The sequence below is a fragment of the Pempheris klunzingeri genome, chromosome 4 (genome assembly GCF_042242105.1).
Source record: "Pempheris klunzingeri isolate RE-2024b chromosome 4, fPemKlu1.hap1, whole genome shotgun sequence".
Lineage (NCBI taxonomy): Eukaryota > Metazoa > Chordata > Actinopteri > Acropomatiformes > Pempheridae > Pempheris > Pempheris klunzingeri.
In genome coordinates this window covers 12,755,380-12,772,829 of record NC_092015.1, presented here as the reverse complement: position 1 = coordinate 12,772,829, position 17,450 = coordinate 12,755,380, and the positions used below count along the sequence as shown (strand labels likewise).

Here is a 17,450-nt window from a genome sequence, read left to right as displayed (position 1 = left end):
CAGAGTTACAGGAAACAGAAATCATTAGGGATAATTGCTTAAGGAATGGTTACGGTTTCCGAGTGACAGAGGCTCAGACGTGGAGTGGAAGTGGAGGAGCGTTTGGGGTATTTCTGAATTTGACTTGGCCAGCAGGAAGAAGTTAGGGAAGTGTCTTATTGGTTGGATGCTTACCTGGACAGGAAACAGGAGAGGCCAAACAGCTGTGTAAATGGCAAGGATAAGATCACAGAGAAACAACGCGTATATGGCCGTGCTGAGAGAGTAATCATGACTACTGTGCTGGACTGGTATTTATTATGTTGCTGCAGTACTTTTTCCAGCAATATCAGGTTTTGATGAGCAGATTAATGCTGGAAAACCTCTTCCCTCTGCAGCGAGGGTCCTTTTTCTGTTTCTAATTAATGTTCCCCCTCTTGGAAAAATCACAATTAAAGGAAGAGCTCTTTTGCTCTGTTTTCTGCTGTTACCTTAAACCTTCCCTGTAGCATGAGCAGATACTCAACAACAACATAGCAGCACAGAACCAGACCCCTGTCAACCTGTCAATGCACAGACCAAAAAAAAAAAACAAACTTAACTACCTCACGCATTTGAAGAAGGATGGGTATTATCACAAATACTTATTGTGGAGCACATAAGAAGCCGGTGACCTCAGCCGTCTATGTTTGACTGCTGAGGCTCGATACGGGACAGGAGCGGGGGAGGGGAGGGAGGAGAAAACAGCAGGGAGATGTGGAGAGATGCCACGTGGGAGAGTGAATTAATGAGACACCAGCTCTGTGACAGTACAGTAGCCGTGTGTGTGTGTCTTTCTGCTGCTTTTGCCGCTGTATGGCTTCTAAATGATACTAGTCTTCTGCTTGTCATGTTTTCAGATTTTTCCGTCATGCCGCAACTTTATGAATGTTTGAGTCAGTGAGTGAACGTTACAACAAAGCAGACGGGTAGAGAGGTGTATAATAGTTTTATTGGTGTTACAGTTGCCGCTGTTAAGTCCAAGCTAAAAGGAGTATTTCACAGAGTAGATCGAGGAACAATAACACACAGGCAAGATCACAATCTAAAATATGTTAAATTAAAATATAAACTTTTTAAAAAAGGAGGAAAAGGAGCAGTGAGTGTGATTACTAATCTACCAATTAAATTGACCATCAGACACGATTTCGGTGGCTTACCACCACAAAGTTTATTTTTTTTGTTGTTGGATCCCTGGATGTTAAATGTAAACTCATCTGTATTTAATATGACTCCATAAATTATCCAATAATCAAACAATCGATAACAAATGTTTTCTCCCTTTGAATAGAGTTCACAGTTCATGTTTGCAGCTCTTTATTTAATAACATTTTTAAAGACAAAGTAGCATCTGCTTCCAATTGCTCTTCCTTTGTTTGCTTACCATTTACAGCTGCTTCTCTGTCAGGCTCTGTTTGACCTATTATGGTGTCTGTTATAATAAAGTCTGTTCATTCAGAGCCCACAGATAAGATTTCCCCATGAACCCAAGCTGTGTGTGTGTGTGTGTGTATCTGCATTTTGTTTTTATATCCCCTAAATATTTGGAAAAAGAAGAAATGGTGTAATGAAAAGACTTTTTGGAGGCTAGGTGAAGTGGATGGACAGGAGGAAAGGTGAGATTGATTGTTGTTTGGGGAGGGTGGCTGAAGTTTAAGAGGGTGCTGTGTCTAAGAAGAATGAATGGAAATTTTTAACAATGTCCCCCCTTCCCGGCAGTTGTTTCTCACCAACTTCCCTTCTCCCATATTCTCCACCTCATCTCCCCTCTCTGGATCCCTCCCCCAACATCCCTCCTGCCCCAGGACTTTAGTTCTCAGTTAAAGACATTTTAATAGCTTCCTTCTCTAAATAAACCAGCTGCCAGACGACCAGATAGTATCTCTGGCACAGGGCGCCTCCTGGAGGTCATTCATTGAAGTCGTGGCAGTAAGAGCAACTGCCACACAGAGGTGTGGAGACTGGCACAGACCTCATCGGTCACACAGCCTGCTGTGTCAAGTCCTCAGCACTAGATGGCATTGGCAGTGTGCTGTGGCTCTGAGCTCAGTCCTTCCTGTTACCTTCTCCCAACTCAGAGTAAAAAAAAAAAAACACATCACACATTACACATGGTCTGTCTTCAGGTTCTTGCTGCAGTAAAGTTCCACAATCAGTCGTATTAATCATGATTTTGATTCATATTTGCGATTGCATTCTCAAGTTGTTTTTTTCTGCAGTATTATTGCATTAGGAGGGGGAATCCATTGCATCAAACCAAGTGCTTCTAATTTCTCCCTTAGGTCGCTTCAATAAACAACAAGACAGCTGTCTGTCATGTGACAGGCAGGCACTGGCAGAGGGATCGGACACGAAAACAAATCTGATGTTCAAGACAGAGAGAAGAGTAACGAAGTAAAGGCTCTGGAGGAGCAACAAAACCAAGATCAGAATGAGTCAGGATCAAGAAAACCCCTCTCAGTTCAAACAAAAATGTTGTGCGTGAAAAGAAAAAGTCTTACATCTGTCCTGTGGAGCTCTTTCAGATTCACTCTGACAGTCAAAAGCACCAACTTTCCAAGCACTATTTTGCCCCAGCTGCAGCACAGCAGGGTAATACCATACATGTGTACAACCACCTGAAACAGCATCAGAAAGTACCACATGATGAAGATGAAGCAGAAACAAACCAAGTAAACTAAGATTAATATCACATATAGTACCAAGAGCGTTTTATTGCAGTATTTTCTCTAAGAAATTCTTGGCAAGACAAAAAAAAAAAAAACATGCTCAGTCTAAACCTTGTCTGTCTTCCTGTTTGTGCAAGAGTAGGTGTGCTGTGGTGGTGCATCCGCAAGCTGAGGTTTTCCGCACAGCACATTAGGATCATTTTGAGACAGTATTACCACCACTAGCAGCACCACAGAGTTAGAAAATAGTGAGCTACTCTCTGCTGCAACCACCAGTCTCACAGAAACACACTGATCATTTGATGAAATTCATTCAAACAAAGATTGAAACGAGAAAAACTATTTTCTTTTCATTATCACCAGTTGAATTCCTAAGAAATCCCAGATTGAGTTTATCTAAAAGTTTTCAGTCTTCACAGTTCTCCTCCTGACTGCATTTTTCTTCAGCCGCTCAGTTCTTTGAATCCTTCTTTCCACCAAACCTTCTCCATGTCTGCAGCAGATCAGAGAAGAGCCCTGTGTGTGTGCGTCCTGTGTGAGAATGGGGGGGTGCAGCAAGACAGAGGTTGACCCTGTGTCCCTCTTGCTGCTCTGTGAGTGCCAGGGTTCAGACCCCAGCACCTTTGAATGACAGCATCCATCCTTCCTGTTGTGGTCACCATGGGAACAAGAGAGTGTTTTCCCAAGTAAACTCAGTGTAGCTCTGCACCACATCAAACACCGCTGCCATGAGTCAGCCTTAAGCTCTACGGGGAACCTAACTATAGCAGAGCTAACTGCTTACAAGGCAGTGTGCAGGAGTTTTAATGGACTGTGGTTTCCTACTTGGCCTAGTTGGCTGAGGTATTTGAAGTCAGTAAAATGTCTTATGTTTGTCTTTTGTCTAAATAGTTAACATACAAGTGTATGCAAGTGTATGCATCCTGCACAGACACGCATCAAACTCCTGCAAATCAAGAGTACATGACCGCTGCTTTGTGACCTTTGGTGTTGTTCAGTGAGTAACAGTTCTGCTGGGAACAACAGGATTGTAGAGACCGAGGCTGTACAGCTGGAAAACATTAACTCCACAAATGATGGCAGCACACTGCCCTGTACACCCCAATGATGTCATCCTTTACAGAGGTTTAAACTAACACACAGCTTAACTCCGGTCACACAGGGAACCACAAGGAGGACACACACTCAGGCAAACTGTAGGTCCAAAAAAATAGCAAAGATGCACACGCGCGCACACACACACACACACACACACACACATAGAATTGAAGGCCTTATTTTATTATGGGTCTATTTGATTCTTAATATAATCCTAAATTAAGCTAAAGAAAGCTGAGAACATATATAAGTGGCACAATAGGGTTAGGGTTAGATACATTAGCATGTCATATTTATTTTTCAGTTCAGTGTTTGTTTGATTTGGTGTTGATCAAATCAACTGAATGTACAAAACTATAAAGTCTCACTTCAAGTTGTGCACTGAACATTTAATTCACAAATTGAATGATTAGCTTATTAGCTGAACGGTAAGAAAGCAGCTCCGCCTCAACAAATGATCAATAAAATGATTCTTACACATTGATGTAAGAATAAAAATAATGACTACTTTAGATCAAGTAAAACTAGAATTAGACTTGAACTATTGAGTAGTGTTATATTGTGGTATTGCTACTTTTGTGTAAAGTAAGGAAAGGATTGAAATACTTCTTGTGGTCGGAAATTACAGGTGAGCATCCAATTAAATATGCCTACAGCTACAGAAAGACTGTGGTCTTCTATTGTTTACATTGTGTTTTTTCTCCTGAAATCACAGTCAGAAGCAGCGGATACTTACCAAGTGTACCAATGTAACACTATCCCATTTCCTTAAACAAAGAACACCATTCACAGAACTTCTAAGAAATAACAGCTACATGTTTTTACAAGAAAAATATTTAGGATATAGAAGACAATAGAATCAAGCATTACTGAAGATACTGTTAAGGTGGTTGCAATTTATTACGCATCCAACAGAGTTCAGAAATTGGCTATGTGAGTTTGAGATACTGAATCGAGAATAAATAGTGAGTGACAGAGGGGCAAAATAAAGAGCTAAAGAGCAGATTGTTCTGTCTAGTAGTGTGCATGGTGGGATGTGACTCTATCCTTGTAGTGTTTTGTTCTCCCATTTCATTCTGTGATTTATTTATTCTCCTAACTGACTCTAACTAAAGAACGGGTGTCCTGGGAGCTGAGCTGTTTTACACTGTATCATCTTCATGTCTGTGCCTCCAACCACAGAGGGTGTACTACTTTCCTCATTCTCTTCCATGCAAGCGCGAGGTCCTCATCACTTATTCAGCACTCACCACCTCATTCGCTGAAAGTGGCCTCGGGTCTTTTACTTTAAATTCATCTCTCCCTCTAAAAGGAGGAGAAGTGAAACAATTACAAAAAAGGTTCCAACAAAACAAACAAAAGGGAAGAATGTAGCTTTTGTAGTTTTCCTCAATTAACCCCTTGTGCCGGCTCTGAATGAGGACTGCAGTGTTTTCTAATCGGAAATGAGCGAAGAATTACAGCACGAACAAGGTGTGATCAGGTTTCATCCTAGCATGATGATGAACAGACTGCACACCTAATATCAAATGCAAGCATGTTTCTATTAATCTATTATCTTTTTATTTATTTACTATTTTTCGCAAATTTTGCAATTGTGCACAAACCTCTTTGGAAAAAAAACAATGTTGAGATGTTTTATAAAGAGAAGATGCAGTGAAGGTTGAAACAGACTTTTTTGAAGATAGAGAAACAGCACATGCTCGTGCTTTCCCTCTTTGTTGTTTTATTTACAGCAGTGTAGACAGAACTTCGGCAAATTACTGCCACCCACTGTTACATACCTCTATTCCAGCAGAAAGCTTTCCAATATGGAAAAAATGTCTCATAATGTGTGTGGACAGACAAATCTGTTAAAAAAATAACACAGATGCCATATCGGCATCAATTTAATTCCACAATTCAAGAGTTAAGTTATCTTTTCTCGTCATCCACACTTGTAAATGTTTGCATATCACCAAATAATGCAAACATGCAATGATTAGTGTAAACCTTGAGGAACATTTTGATAGAAACATAGTAATGGCAGCCAGCATAGTGTGTTTGAAGGCGGGCGGAGTGAATGAGAGCACAACACCAAGTTGGCTGTGTAACATGAGGACTTTGGTGGCATCTGCAGGGCATGTTTGTGTGGGCATATTTGTATGACAGGGACATTGTGGAGGCCTGGCTTACAAACAAAGCCCATCTCTGTGGTTTCCGTGTGTTTTAGCTGCTGCTATCAGGCATGTTGCACTGAAGAGCCTGCACTGAGAGGCAGCGGTTAAGGAGGCGTTGGGAAGGAGGATGATGGGGTTGCAGTTAATGTTTCTCTTTCTCTCCACTTGGTACATTGCACTGGACATATGCACCGTCATCCTGTACTGAATGGCGCACATTAGTATTTGTGCAGTGTGTGGGCGAGGAACAGTAATTTCCACATGTGCATATGCTCATGTGCATTGTTCTGTGTGTTTGTGTGCGATGTGTTTTTTATATTTAGCTATGTAAAGCATTATAATGGTGAGCATTTATGTGGGTGTTGGGTGGGATTTTCTGTCACACTGGCATGGACACTAATAACCTTAATCATGACCTAACAACATCACCATGGTTACCTCCCACTCTCTGCAAGGAGCTGAGTGTGTGCAAATGTATGGACCTTCACAATATGTGTCACTTGATTACAGATCTATGGACAGCTTTTGAAAACAAGGCATGCATAGAGCTAAATTATAATGTATTACAGGCCAAATATGCAAACTGATCCCTTAAATCACTCTTTGCTTGAGTATAAATACTCCTCACACCATCACCTTCAGTGATGCTTTGTGATCTGCGTGTGCATGTTTGAATTTATCTGTGTTAATGTGTGTTAATCTTCTTGTGCTGTATCTTTTATCATTGTTTAAGTCACCTCAGTCTTGTCGCTGTCCTTGACCATGTCCAAGATCCAAACCATGTATTTCCAAAACAGCAACTTTTCTTAGAAGCTTAGAAAACAGCCAGGTTTTCTTTGTGACTCTGCATTTTTCAGCCAATCCAATTTTTTATTTAAGTCACTTGTTAAGCTTAAAATGCTTGAGATTTAGGGCAGTTTTCTTAATCCTCTAAGTTACTTTTTTGTTTTTATTTATTGGACAGTGACACTATGTGTTTTGTCTTTTTTAGTGCAGTACGACCTAACAAAAGCCACAAGTGTGTACAATCAGCTTCTCCAATAGTTTCTGGTTGCTGGATCCATGGAAACTCACTGTCAGCGGATAAAACTTCTCTCTTTTAATACAGTCAATGCATTATTAAATTGTTTGTTTTCACTTCCTCTACTGTGTGTCTTGGTGTTGATTTTGACAATCATTGTTCCACTGAGGAAATATTAAGGCTTAAAAGAGAAGTATGGTGTGGGCAGTGTGTGATTGATTGACAGATGTCTCAGCCTGTCACATTCCCTTTGTTGTTCTTGTTCGCCCCATCTTGCTCCACCTCCTTCCCTTTTGCCAAAATTGAAATTTTGTAGCTTCACCAAGAACCATGAAGTAAAATCCAGGCCTCATGGTGTCCTTTCAGAATCCATATCTTTCTGAAATCTGTGTTTTGGACAACCACTGGTTCAGCAAGTACGACTGATAAGGAGAAACGAGGGGAATTTCCGATCAGTGCAAAACATATTTTAATTTCCATTTAGCCCGCACTGTGAAAATATAACATGAAGAGTAAAATAAGATCAGATGTTACGATGACATGAGAACAATGTGAGTAATAAAAGCGATTGTCGCTGCCAGCCAGGGGCATTAAAACCGATGTAATGGAATTATATACTGGACACACTTGTTTTACACTCATAAAAAGCCCAGTTAGTGTCCTGTTGCTTGTCTATGTACTGAAAAAAGTCAGGCGAATTTCACATTAGCATAGTCCTAAAACTCCACATGCACACTTCATCTGTAAAGCCGCCCACTCCCCACTTTCCTTCCACTTTCTGTTCAGCAGCCTCTCTGACCACTCCCCAACACTCTCCCTAAAGCCTCACACACTCTGCCGAACATCGACTCTAGAACACTAAACTGAATTTACGTCAGCAAGCACATGTATATGCAGAAACACACACATTTTTATACCCTTTTAGCAACAGTTTATTTTACAAAATCAAAGTGTGGGATAGTGTGTATGCGCTTTAAGTCCTGTCTTCCGCACAAACCACAAAGGCACAAACACAGCCAGCAGAACTCTGATTTGAAAGGACTGGTGCGATTGGAGAAAAAAATGGTGAAGGAGAGTGCTGCAGAATGAAAATCAGAAAAATTATGTAGTGTTGTGTGTGTGTGTGTGTGTTGTGTGTTGTGTGTGTGTGTGTGTGTGCGCGTGCATGTAGCAGCTGGTTCTGGTCAGCTGACAGCTAGTGCAGACTGTGATTTGTTGGGCGAGCTGGGCTGGGCTGAACCGTGCACAGCTGCAGTGTGTGTGTGTGTGTGTGTGTGTGTGTGTGCGCGCGTGCGCTTTAGAGGGAGAGAAGGAAAGAGAGAGAGAGCCATGTAAGACTGCCAGTGTGTAAGCTCAGCAACAGCAACATTAGGAGCTGGAGACTGGAGTGGAGCAGTGCAGCGAAGAGACAGAAAGCTTGCAGAGCAGGACTGGTTAAAGTGAAGCAAAGCGGAGGAGGGCAGAGGAGGATGGAGTCTCAGTTATCCTACTGGGCTTGAACACAGCACAGCACCACTGGCTGGACCAGGGGGCTGACTGGACTGAACTGGACTGTCCTCAGGTCAGAGAGTTGAGTTCAAGTTAACTGGGAACAACAAGGAATCTCAGCTCAGGTGAAGTCTATACTGCTGGACTGGATCAGGCTGGACCAGGAGTCAACAGCAGTGGATTATGGGTTGTTCGGCCAGTGTGGTCCTGCTCCTACGCTCAGTGGGCGGGGCCGATTGCGGTCACATGTGTTCACGACAGGACCAGATGTCACTGGATGCTGCCACTCCTACCCTAGAGGGTTACACCTCTACCACCTCACCCCTGACCATCATTGTAATGGTAAACAGCAGAACTGAACCCCCAGCTCTCCACTGAACCTGCCTCTCTATTCCATGCATGTGTGGGCAGGTAGAAGGGAGTATGTTGGTGTGGAGTGATTATATACAATCATGCACATCATATTTTGATGTGCATGAGTGTATATATGTGCATCTTGAATTGGAATGATGGATGGATGTCCCAAGCCTGAGTTTTTCTAGTAGCAACTTTAACCATGGCTATAAACTTTATTTTCTTTATTTTGGCATTTGGTTTTGTTTTCTCTACGTCTCTGCCTTTCCTGGTCATAGTTTCTGTTTTTCACTGCCTCTTTCTTTTTTCTGTGTTGCTGAGGTTGCTGCATGATCAATGATTGGGGCCTGGTTGTTTCCCTTCACAGCTGAGAGGCAGAAGGACGGAAATGAAGGGAGGAAAATAGAGGGGGATGGTGGGGTCAGACATGAGGAATCTAGTTTCTGTGGGAAAAATCTGCTTTCTCTGCATATGGCCTACAGAGAAGATGATAAAAATAGCTATTCAAACAGAACCATGATTAAAATGGTGGATGAGAGTTGTTTGAGTAATGAATGAATGCATGAAAGAATGAATGACTGGATGAGAGAATCGATGAATGAATTACGCAAAAGTACATGTGTATTTCCTTAGTGACTTTTCTTTTCAGTGCAGTGCTGAATGTCAGCCATCTGTTTGGTATCTGTATCCATTAGTGTTGGCCAGATTTTTTTTTTTATTCCCAGAAAGACCCAAGTTTCTGTAAGCCCAGTGGAAAAAAATGTCCAAGTTTTGGCAGGGTGGGATCTTAACAGTCGCTCCTTCTGTTTCTCCTTTCTTTCTTACCCTCCATAAACCTCCCGTCTCCTCTGGTGCCCATTTTTCTGGTCTCTGTGGCAAACTAGAGTCATGATAGTTTACACTGCAAAGTCATGTTTCCCTGCCGGTACTTGTGCTGTAAGTATAAGAGCATGTGTGGTTGTTATATTCAGGCCAGGCTGCACTAGAAACTAGTGCACTAACTCAGCCTTTTGCTGATCTAGCAAGTGATATTTTCGTGTCAGAGGAGGAGAATAATCAGCCCTACAACAATGCCAAGGTTTATATACTTTTCAGGCATAAATAGCTTAAAATACTTTCATAATCATGTTGGGAATGCCTACATTGATTTAGTAAGTCACCTTTTTAAAAATCAAAAATGGTGCTGTTCACACTAACAGCCAGTTTCTGCTGCACAGTTTTATTCTATAGGACAGCGCTCCGATATGTGATGAACTATTGGCAGTTTAACTTGGTGTCCAGGGCAGATATGTTAGTGCTGAGTTTCAAAAGGTTTTGTGACACACAATTGTATCAGACACTGAGGAGTCACGTTGCTTGATATTAGGAAAATCAAGCGAAAAAATACAGTTGTGTCATCCGCATAAAAAATGACAATCGTGTATATATCGTGATATTACATAGGGACAGAGAATAGTAAAAATCTGAGCTCCGGAAGTCAAATGCAGCTTTGATGAACTTGTTTACATTTTTTTTTTTTTTGAAGATACAAATAAAACCAATTAAGAACTGACCATACTCTGACATAGAAATATCCCTTGCTGGAGTTTCGTTTCATTTGTGTCAAACAAAAAAGAACAAAAAATGCCAGCTCCTATGAGTAAGTCATTTATAACTTTAAGTTAGTGCAATCTATGGTCGGGAAACTGTCAAAAAAGACTTATGTAAGGAATTTAGCTGATGAATCAGAAAAGGATTGATCACAACCATAGGTCGATCAAGGACTCTTTAAAGAGTCTTTGCCCCTAAGCTGTCAGATGTGCAGTAAACTCCCTTTATTCCTCCTTTTCTCCCTTGAAGCTTGACACTCCGTCTATCCCTCTGTCACCCTGTCACTGACACTATGGTAAGAGAAAGGATGCAAATCTTTCAGTCTGTTTTGAACTACTGTCAATCTACTGTCAAACTCTTTGGTTTTGACCTCTTGAGTGGCGTTCGATAATGTGTTGCTGATTAATAGGTCATTGGCAAAATGTGCGAATCTGGGAATTGTCTGTGCAATCACTGCAAAACGAGTTTGCAGAAATGAGCTTCACACAGCTGAATGGACAGACTGAAATAGATGTGTTAAGTAGACAGTCACCACAAACCCAGTTGTGTGTGTGTGTGTGTGTGTGTGTGTGTTTTGGAAGAAAGCAAGTTAGAAAAAAGCTTCACTGGCTTTTCAGCACTAACTCAACACATCAAATTGGCCTTACAACAATGGAGAACACTGGTTTGCATCAGAGAATCGACTTCTCTTAGAAGTATGAATCCCCATTAGTCCCACTGTGTCCTTCCCAGATCCTGTATTGCTCTAATGATGTAAAGCAGATGGCTGCTGTCTACTTTCTTCTTCTCTCTGCTGTCTCAGCTGTCTCTGTCCCCCTCTCTCCCCCTTTCTGTCTCTTTCTCACTCCCAATCAATCTTCACACACTTTCCCTTCTTCCACACTCCTCTCCTCTCTCTGTTTTTGTCACACTTTTCCTCACATCTTTCTCTTAACCGGTGCTTAGGAATGACGCAGACCAGCTTGTGCACAAGATATGCAAAGAGGTGGACCTTGTGATTTCTCTCCATTTTAATAATTTCTCAACTCAAGATTTATTCTGCTCTTCTTTTTTCTTCAGACTAATTTGGAGCAGCCACCCTCCTCTCCCTCTGTCTCACTGCTTTTTTCACAGCTATGCTGGAGGAAGGCCGTGCTGTGAGCCACCAGTCTAGTGCTCTATTTGTGCCCTCCACACAGCTGTAGTTTACCAACATCAACACCCACTCCATCTCCCCTGCAAAGAGGGACGGGGAGAGAGGGAGAGAGAGAAACAGAGGAGGGGGTGATTGGAGGAGCGATGTTAAAAGCGATGTATAATCGGGTGAGAACAAGAGAGCAGGGAAGAGACAGAGAGAAAATCAAAGGTAGAAGAAATAAAGGAGTGCACTGCTGAGGATGTTTGATGAAATGATGAAGCGATAGGAGGGGATGTGAGGGAGGACTGGAGGGAGGGAGCCAGCTGAGGCAGCTGGTGCAGAACAGAGGATGGATGGATGGAGGGAAAGAGTGAAAGAAGAGGATGGGGGGGGGGGGGGGGGGGGGGGTTGAGCTGCTTCGTATTGCTGCTGACGTTAAATACACTTGAAGGAGTGCAGTGCTAAGATCGAAATTATGATTTACGGATTCAGATGCAAAACATTAAAGATTTAGTAATGGTTATTGAATTAGGAAAACAATATATTATGATCAATGTATTTATTAGAAATGTCTTGCCCTGGTAGACTTCCAGGGCCACGGTGTTGTTTCACTGTCTCATGCAGATCAGAGTTGCAGTAATGAATCGTACTGTAGTGCAGTAATTCTCAACCAGGGGTAGTTCTGCCCACAATTTGTGTGTATGTGTGCCTCAGTTTTCCACCTCTGCCTTATACAATTGAAATGAGTGCAATTTTTCTGGTGGTGCTCACTACAATGGAAAAATTACATTTAAAAAAATTGACCAAATCAATGTGTCCATTGCTGTCATCAGTTTCTATAATATTCTATACTCTCTACCTAAGGGATAGTCCCGAATAAACACTGACGGTGTTTGCTGTAAATTAGTGAAAGGGAAACAAGGACGCTGTGTCGAGAAAGTGAAAGCTATTATTATTCTGAGCACATAAATGAACTTCCCCTTCACCTCCATTAAATTGAAGAAAATGCATTTAATATTCCGTCACTGAAAAATGTGTTGATATAAAAAGACTATCTGCATGTCGTGACTACTAACGTTAAGTCAAAAATGTGTATGTTTTCCTTTGGAAAAAGGACGAATCGACCCTTTAAAGTGGAATAATACAATACCCTGATTTCTCTGTGTCATTTAATCCAAGGTGGCACCTTTTATATAATGTGCTGAAAGCAGGTATACCAGTTTGTTGTATCGTCAGGGGCCGTTTCCTCTTGTACAGATCTCTGTTCTGCTGAGGGGTTTAATCTTGGGGAAGTGAGTAAATGTTATTGTGCATTTATGTTGTATTATGTTCATTTATTTCACATGGAGCATGCATCAGTGAATACACCTGTGTGATTTTATTTTGCATATGTCTTTTTATGTGTACATTATCTTGCCGACAGTGTCAGGCAGGAGGAGCAAGACATTCTCGCTGTTGAACAGGAAGTCTATGGTTGACATGCTCTGGTAGATATGATTGATATGGTTTACGTGCATGTGTGTGCAAAAGGTGTGCTATTGATAACTTTGGACAGAAGAAGATAAGATGCTGAGAGTTTGACTTTTAAATGTGTGTGAGTACCTGGTAGGGCTTAACTGTAGAGAGGCTTTGTTGGTTATTTGTACGGTTAGTAGCATGGAGCATAAAAAAACTGATTGTTGTCCCTAAGCTGTTACTCTAAATTGAATTGTAGACAACAATGTCTGTCATTGTCATGGCAAATTGTCATAAAGTGAAAGACACTGAGAGAATGATGTGTAGAAACTAGAGGGCCTGGTTTGTTGGGGGATTTTCTCAATGTCTATGTGTGTGCGTGTGTGTGCGTATGCGTGTGAGCTGAAGAGTGCGTTGGACATCAAACACCAACTTCCTCTATATCCACGTGTGCTAACACACACTCATAAAGCCACTCAGAGTCAGTTCTGCTTCTGACAGAGCACATGCCTGCGACGTGCGTTTTTGTTTAGTTCACTGTTAATTAAACTTTAACCTGTCTTCTTTTTTTTCTTTTTTTTGGTGTGTGTAATAGTGTACACACTTACTTTTGAACTTGCTTCTGCTCACAATGAGCTTCAGGAGCAAAATCACCCTCAGGAAGAAAATAAAGAGCAAACGAGTGCGATCGGATTTCAGCCATCTGAGTATTGTAGGTATTCTCTTTCTGTCTCTGCTAGCTGATAAAACGATGAATTGTATTCACGCTGCATTACTCTCTAACTGACTATCACAGTGACTGTATGTCATTGTGATTTATACAGCTTTAATGGTCATAGGCTGTAGTCTGCTGCATTGGGCCAAGCTGTGTGACAGGAAGAGGTATATAGAAGAAAATACTTTGAAAGTGACAGATTAAATGACGTGCACATTAATGATGCACACCTAGCAGAACTAATGCTACCTTACTGTATCTGCCTGCGAGGGGAAACTCAGACTCTCCCCTGACACATTTACATCACATGCGTCAGAGTAGAGTCGCAATGTACATGTGAGAACCCCAAGCTTAATCTACTCTATCCTGCCTATTGGTTTTCTCTGTTATGTATCTGTTTGAATGTCATGTCATTCATGTGCTCATGCTTGTTTTCCAGAAAAAGCAGTTTTGGTTTCCCATGCTAGGGCAGCAACTAATTATTATTCCCGTTATCGATTAATCTGTCAAGTATTTTTTTATTGATTTGACTAATTGTTCTTAAAATTCTGCAAATCTGTAAGATATCCATCATAATTTCTCTTGACTCATTCAAACTGCTTGTTTTGTCCAACCAATAATCCAACACCCAAAGATATTGAATTTACAGTGATTTAAAATAGGAAAAGCAGCAAGCCTTACATTTGAGAAGCTAATTTCGGAGCACTTTTGTCTATCAGCTATTGCAATTGTTGACAATTTTTAGGACTAGAAAATAACACTCTAGATGAACAGCAGGTGAGTATATTGTAGGTCTTAATGTTGTATAAAAGTGCAAGTAAGCTTACTCATTTTTAATGCCGGATTGGGGTGAATATTGGCAGTGGAGTGGATGGATGGTGAAGACAATAGTCAGACAGAGAGAGACACACTAAAACATAGATCACCTTCCGTTGAGTTACATTCTTGCTTTTCTCCTCTGTGCTGATTTCTGTCTGCGCTAAGAGGCCTGTTCTGACTGTCAGGATAGCTGTGGTGGGTAAAAGCTCAGGCCCACACTGTATGCATCTGAACCAAACCAGACATCGCTACCTCTTCCACCTCCCTCGCCTCACTTTGCTGCTGTTTGCTGCTCCGTAGCTATTCTCTGAATGACAGAAGTAATTTACCATTGTCCTCTATCTGTAAAACACATTTTAAAATGCTGTTTTTTGTCTGTGACTCACTGAGCAGTTACATAATCCCTCAGTTATAAATCACTCACAGAAAAGAGAAAGTTATTGTGAAATGAAGTGTTTTGTCTGAAGTGCATCATCAAGTTCTGGCTTGATGGTTTTTAGGCCGAGCGTGTGAAATAGGGGATGTGAGAACAGGCTGTCGCATACAGAAGCGACTGTAGGGCAGCAACGATTGTTTTCGTGTTTGAGCTCATTAAGTGTCAGTGTACAGTATGTTGGTTTCTTTTTCAAGTTTTCATTTACTGAAAGGAAAATCTGCATGTATCATGTTGTGTGTTCATTTGAAGCCACTCCATGTACGTATTGCTGTTGGTATATAGTGTGTCAGCCTCACTTCTGCTGTAGCGCTACTTCCTCTACGATTATTTTGGGTCCCAATGATGTCATGGCAAAACACAGGAAATGTATCTGTCATGGCTACTGCTTTTAATAAAAGCTTTGGTTTCTCTCTTTAGTGGTGCAATATAACATAAGAAAAACAGGACAGTTTGGACGATGTAAAAACATACAGACATTAGGACATTCAGAAAAAACAATGCAACAGATTACATTTAACTGGGATGTTCAGTAAAGGTGTTGAGGTGTTCATATAGGACAGATGAGATATGTTTGTAATAGAGACCACTAATGACTAATGAAAAGAGAGGAGGGGGAGAGAGTATGTAAGTATGGAGGAAAATAACATCATCATTCATAAACACAGCTGTACCAAATGTAATATAAAGGGTCTTTTTTCTTTTTTCAGAAAAACAACAACTTTAATTAAATAATCCAAGTACACATTTTTAGTTAATTGTACAAATTATTATTGGTGTACAGTATATGTGTTTTCTTCTTTTAAGTAGTGTAATCTGTTTTATGACATTTACTAACATCTGTATATTTGACTTCACTTTATATGTAAAAGCCCAACTAGGGACAAGAGTTGAAAATTAGCAATAGCTATAAACTCTGTGTGCATCTCATTAGTGCCAAGCTTTGTACTGGAACAATTTTGAATGGCATCGCCCCTTTCAAATAAAACAAAAATAAAATCTAATGAAACAAAATACGACAACCTGCTCAGTGCATGTGTTAAATAAAGACATTTTCCTTGAGTCAGACAATGTTTGATCAATTTGACCAAGTTTCAGTGTTACATTCATTACTTGACACTTTTCAAAAGTGGGTATATCTTATTGTATAGTATTATGTCTTATTGTTTTGTATCATATTGAGGTTTGGTAGCAGCCAAACATGTAAACACTGATCAAATGTTTCTGTTTCCTTTGCAGCAGGAGAAGCCGAAGCTGATTGATCCTCTTGACTATGAGACTGTCATCTCTGAACTGGGGGACGAGTTGAAAGAAGACCCTCTCAGAGACCTGCTCCTATTCCCTGACAATGATTTCTCGGTAAGTGTGCGTGTGTGTGTGTGTGGTGCCCTGATCATTCATTGCTTAATGCCTTCAGAACAAGAAGGTTCTTGGTTTAAACCTAAATCCTGGTTCTCTCCATGTAGTGTGTGCATGTTTGTCACAGACACACATGTCAAGGATAATGTTCATTATTGATTTATTTTGATTTACTGATTAAACATTTAGTTTTTTTGAATACCAAATTTCTTTTTAGACTTTATTAGACCTAGGGACCCACACCTCGTGATGCGTTGTGATGTGATGTATTAAAATACCTTATTTGGCTGACCAAGCATGGATAATCATTGCTGATGACACCAGAGTATTTTTCTTTTTACATCTATAAAATGTGCCACATTGCATTGTGTGGTTGTTAACAGAACGTAGTATACATGAAGTGGACATCACATTTTAAGGCATTATATCAGCAGAAATGTCACACTCAGAATTTCGGACTCTTAAGTAAAATGGCAGACACTAAGTATAGTACACTACATGCAGAGGCAGTTCAGACACAAGTTCATGTTATTGTTTCTTAATTTGACAATGATACATGCTGTTCAAAATGCAGTGTGTGACGACTTCTGATCTATTCCTGCGTTACACACTTGTTCACACAGGTCATGCATGTTGAGCATTACGGTCTTTTCATTACAGTCATCTTCTGGCTCCCATTAGCTTTTCATTCATTAGTACCTTCATTACTGTTCTAATGCTTTTCTGCAGATGCAGACCCACTGCACATGACCTAAGATGACCTAATTGGCTGCTTGTGGTGAAGGGAAACATTTGTATTGGACCCTGGAGTTGTAGCTTTAATGCATGACTCTGCTGGTTCCCAGTGCTGTCTGGCTACAGCACAATCTCTTCAGATTTTCTTTGTTTCTGCAGCCTACAGTCAATTTCCATAATTGTAAGTGAAAGTGGCTTGGCAGAGTATTGCTAATGCACAAAAGGCATTTACTAGATGTGCTTCATTGCCAGTTGGTTAGTGAGCTCAGCGCTCTAGCCAGCTGATTGGGTTTCATAAATCAAAGTCTGTTCTCAAGCTTTTTACTGCTGACTTGTTTTCATTCCCATTCTCCACAGTCACTTGAAGGAATATTTCTGTATTTCTTTTTGAATACGAATGCGCACCGTAAAGATTTAATG

General features: G+C 40.8%; 1 protein-coding gene across 1 annotated transcript in view; it reads left to right on the top strand.

Annotated features, from left to right (window-relative positions):
• dock10 (dedicator of cytokinesis 10) overlaps window positions 1–17,450 on the top strand; it is a 61,925-nt gene that overhangs the window by 12,456 nt on the left and 32,019 nt on the right. Inside the window, exon 2 of the mRNA XM_070829963.1 lies at window positions 16,176–16,295. Within this exon, the coding sequence (XP_070686064.1) occupies window positions 16,176–16,295 (120 nt within the window). The remainder of the gene's footprint in view (window positions 1–16,175; window positions 16,296–17,450) is intronic.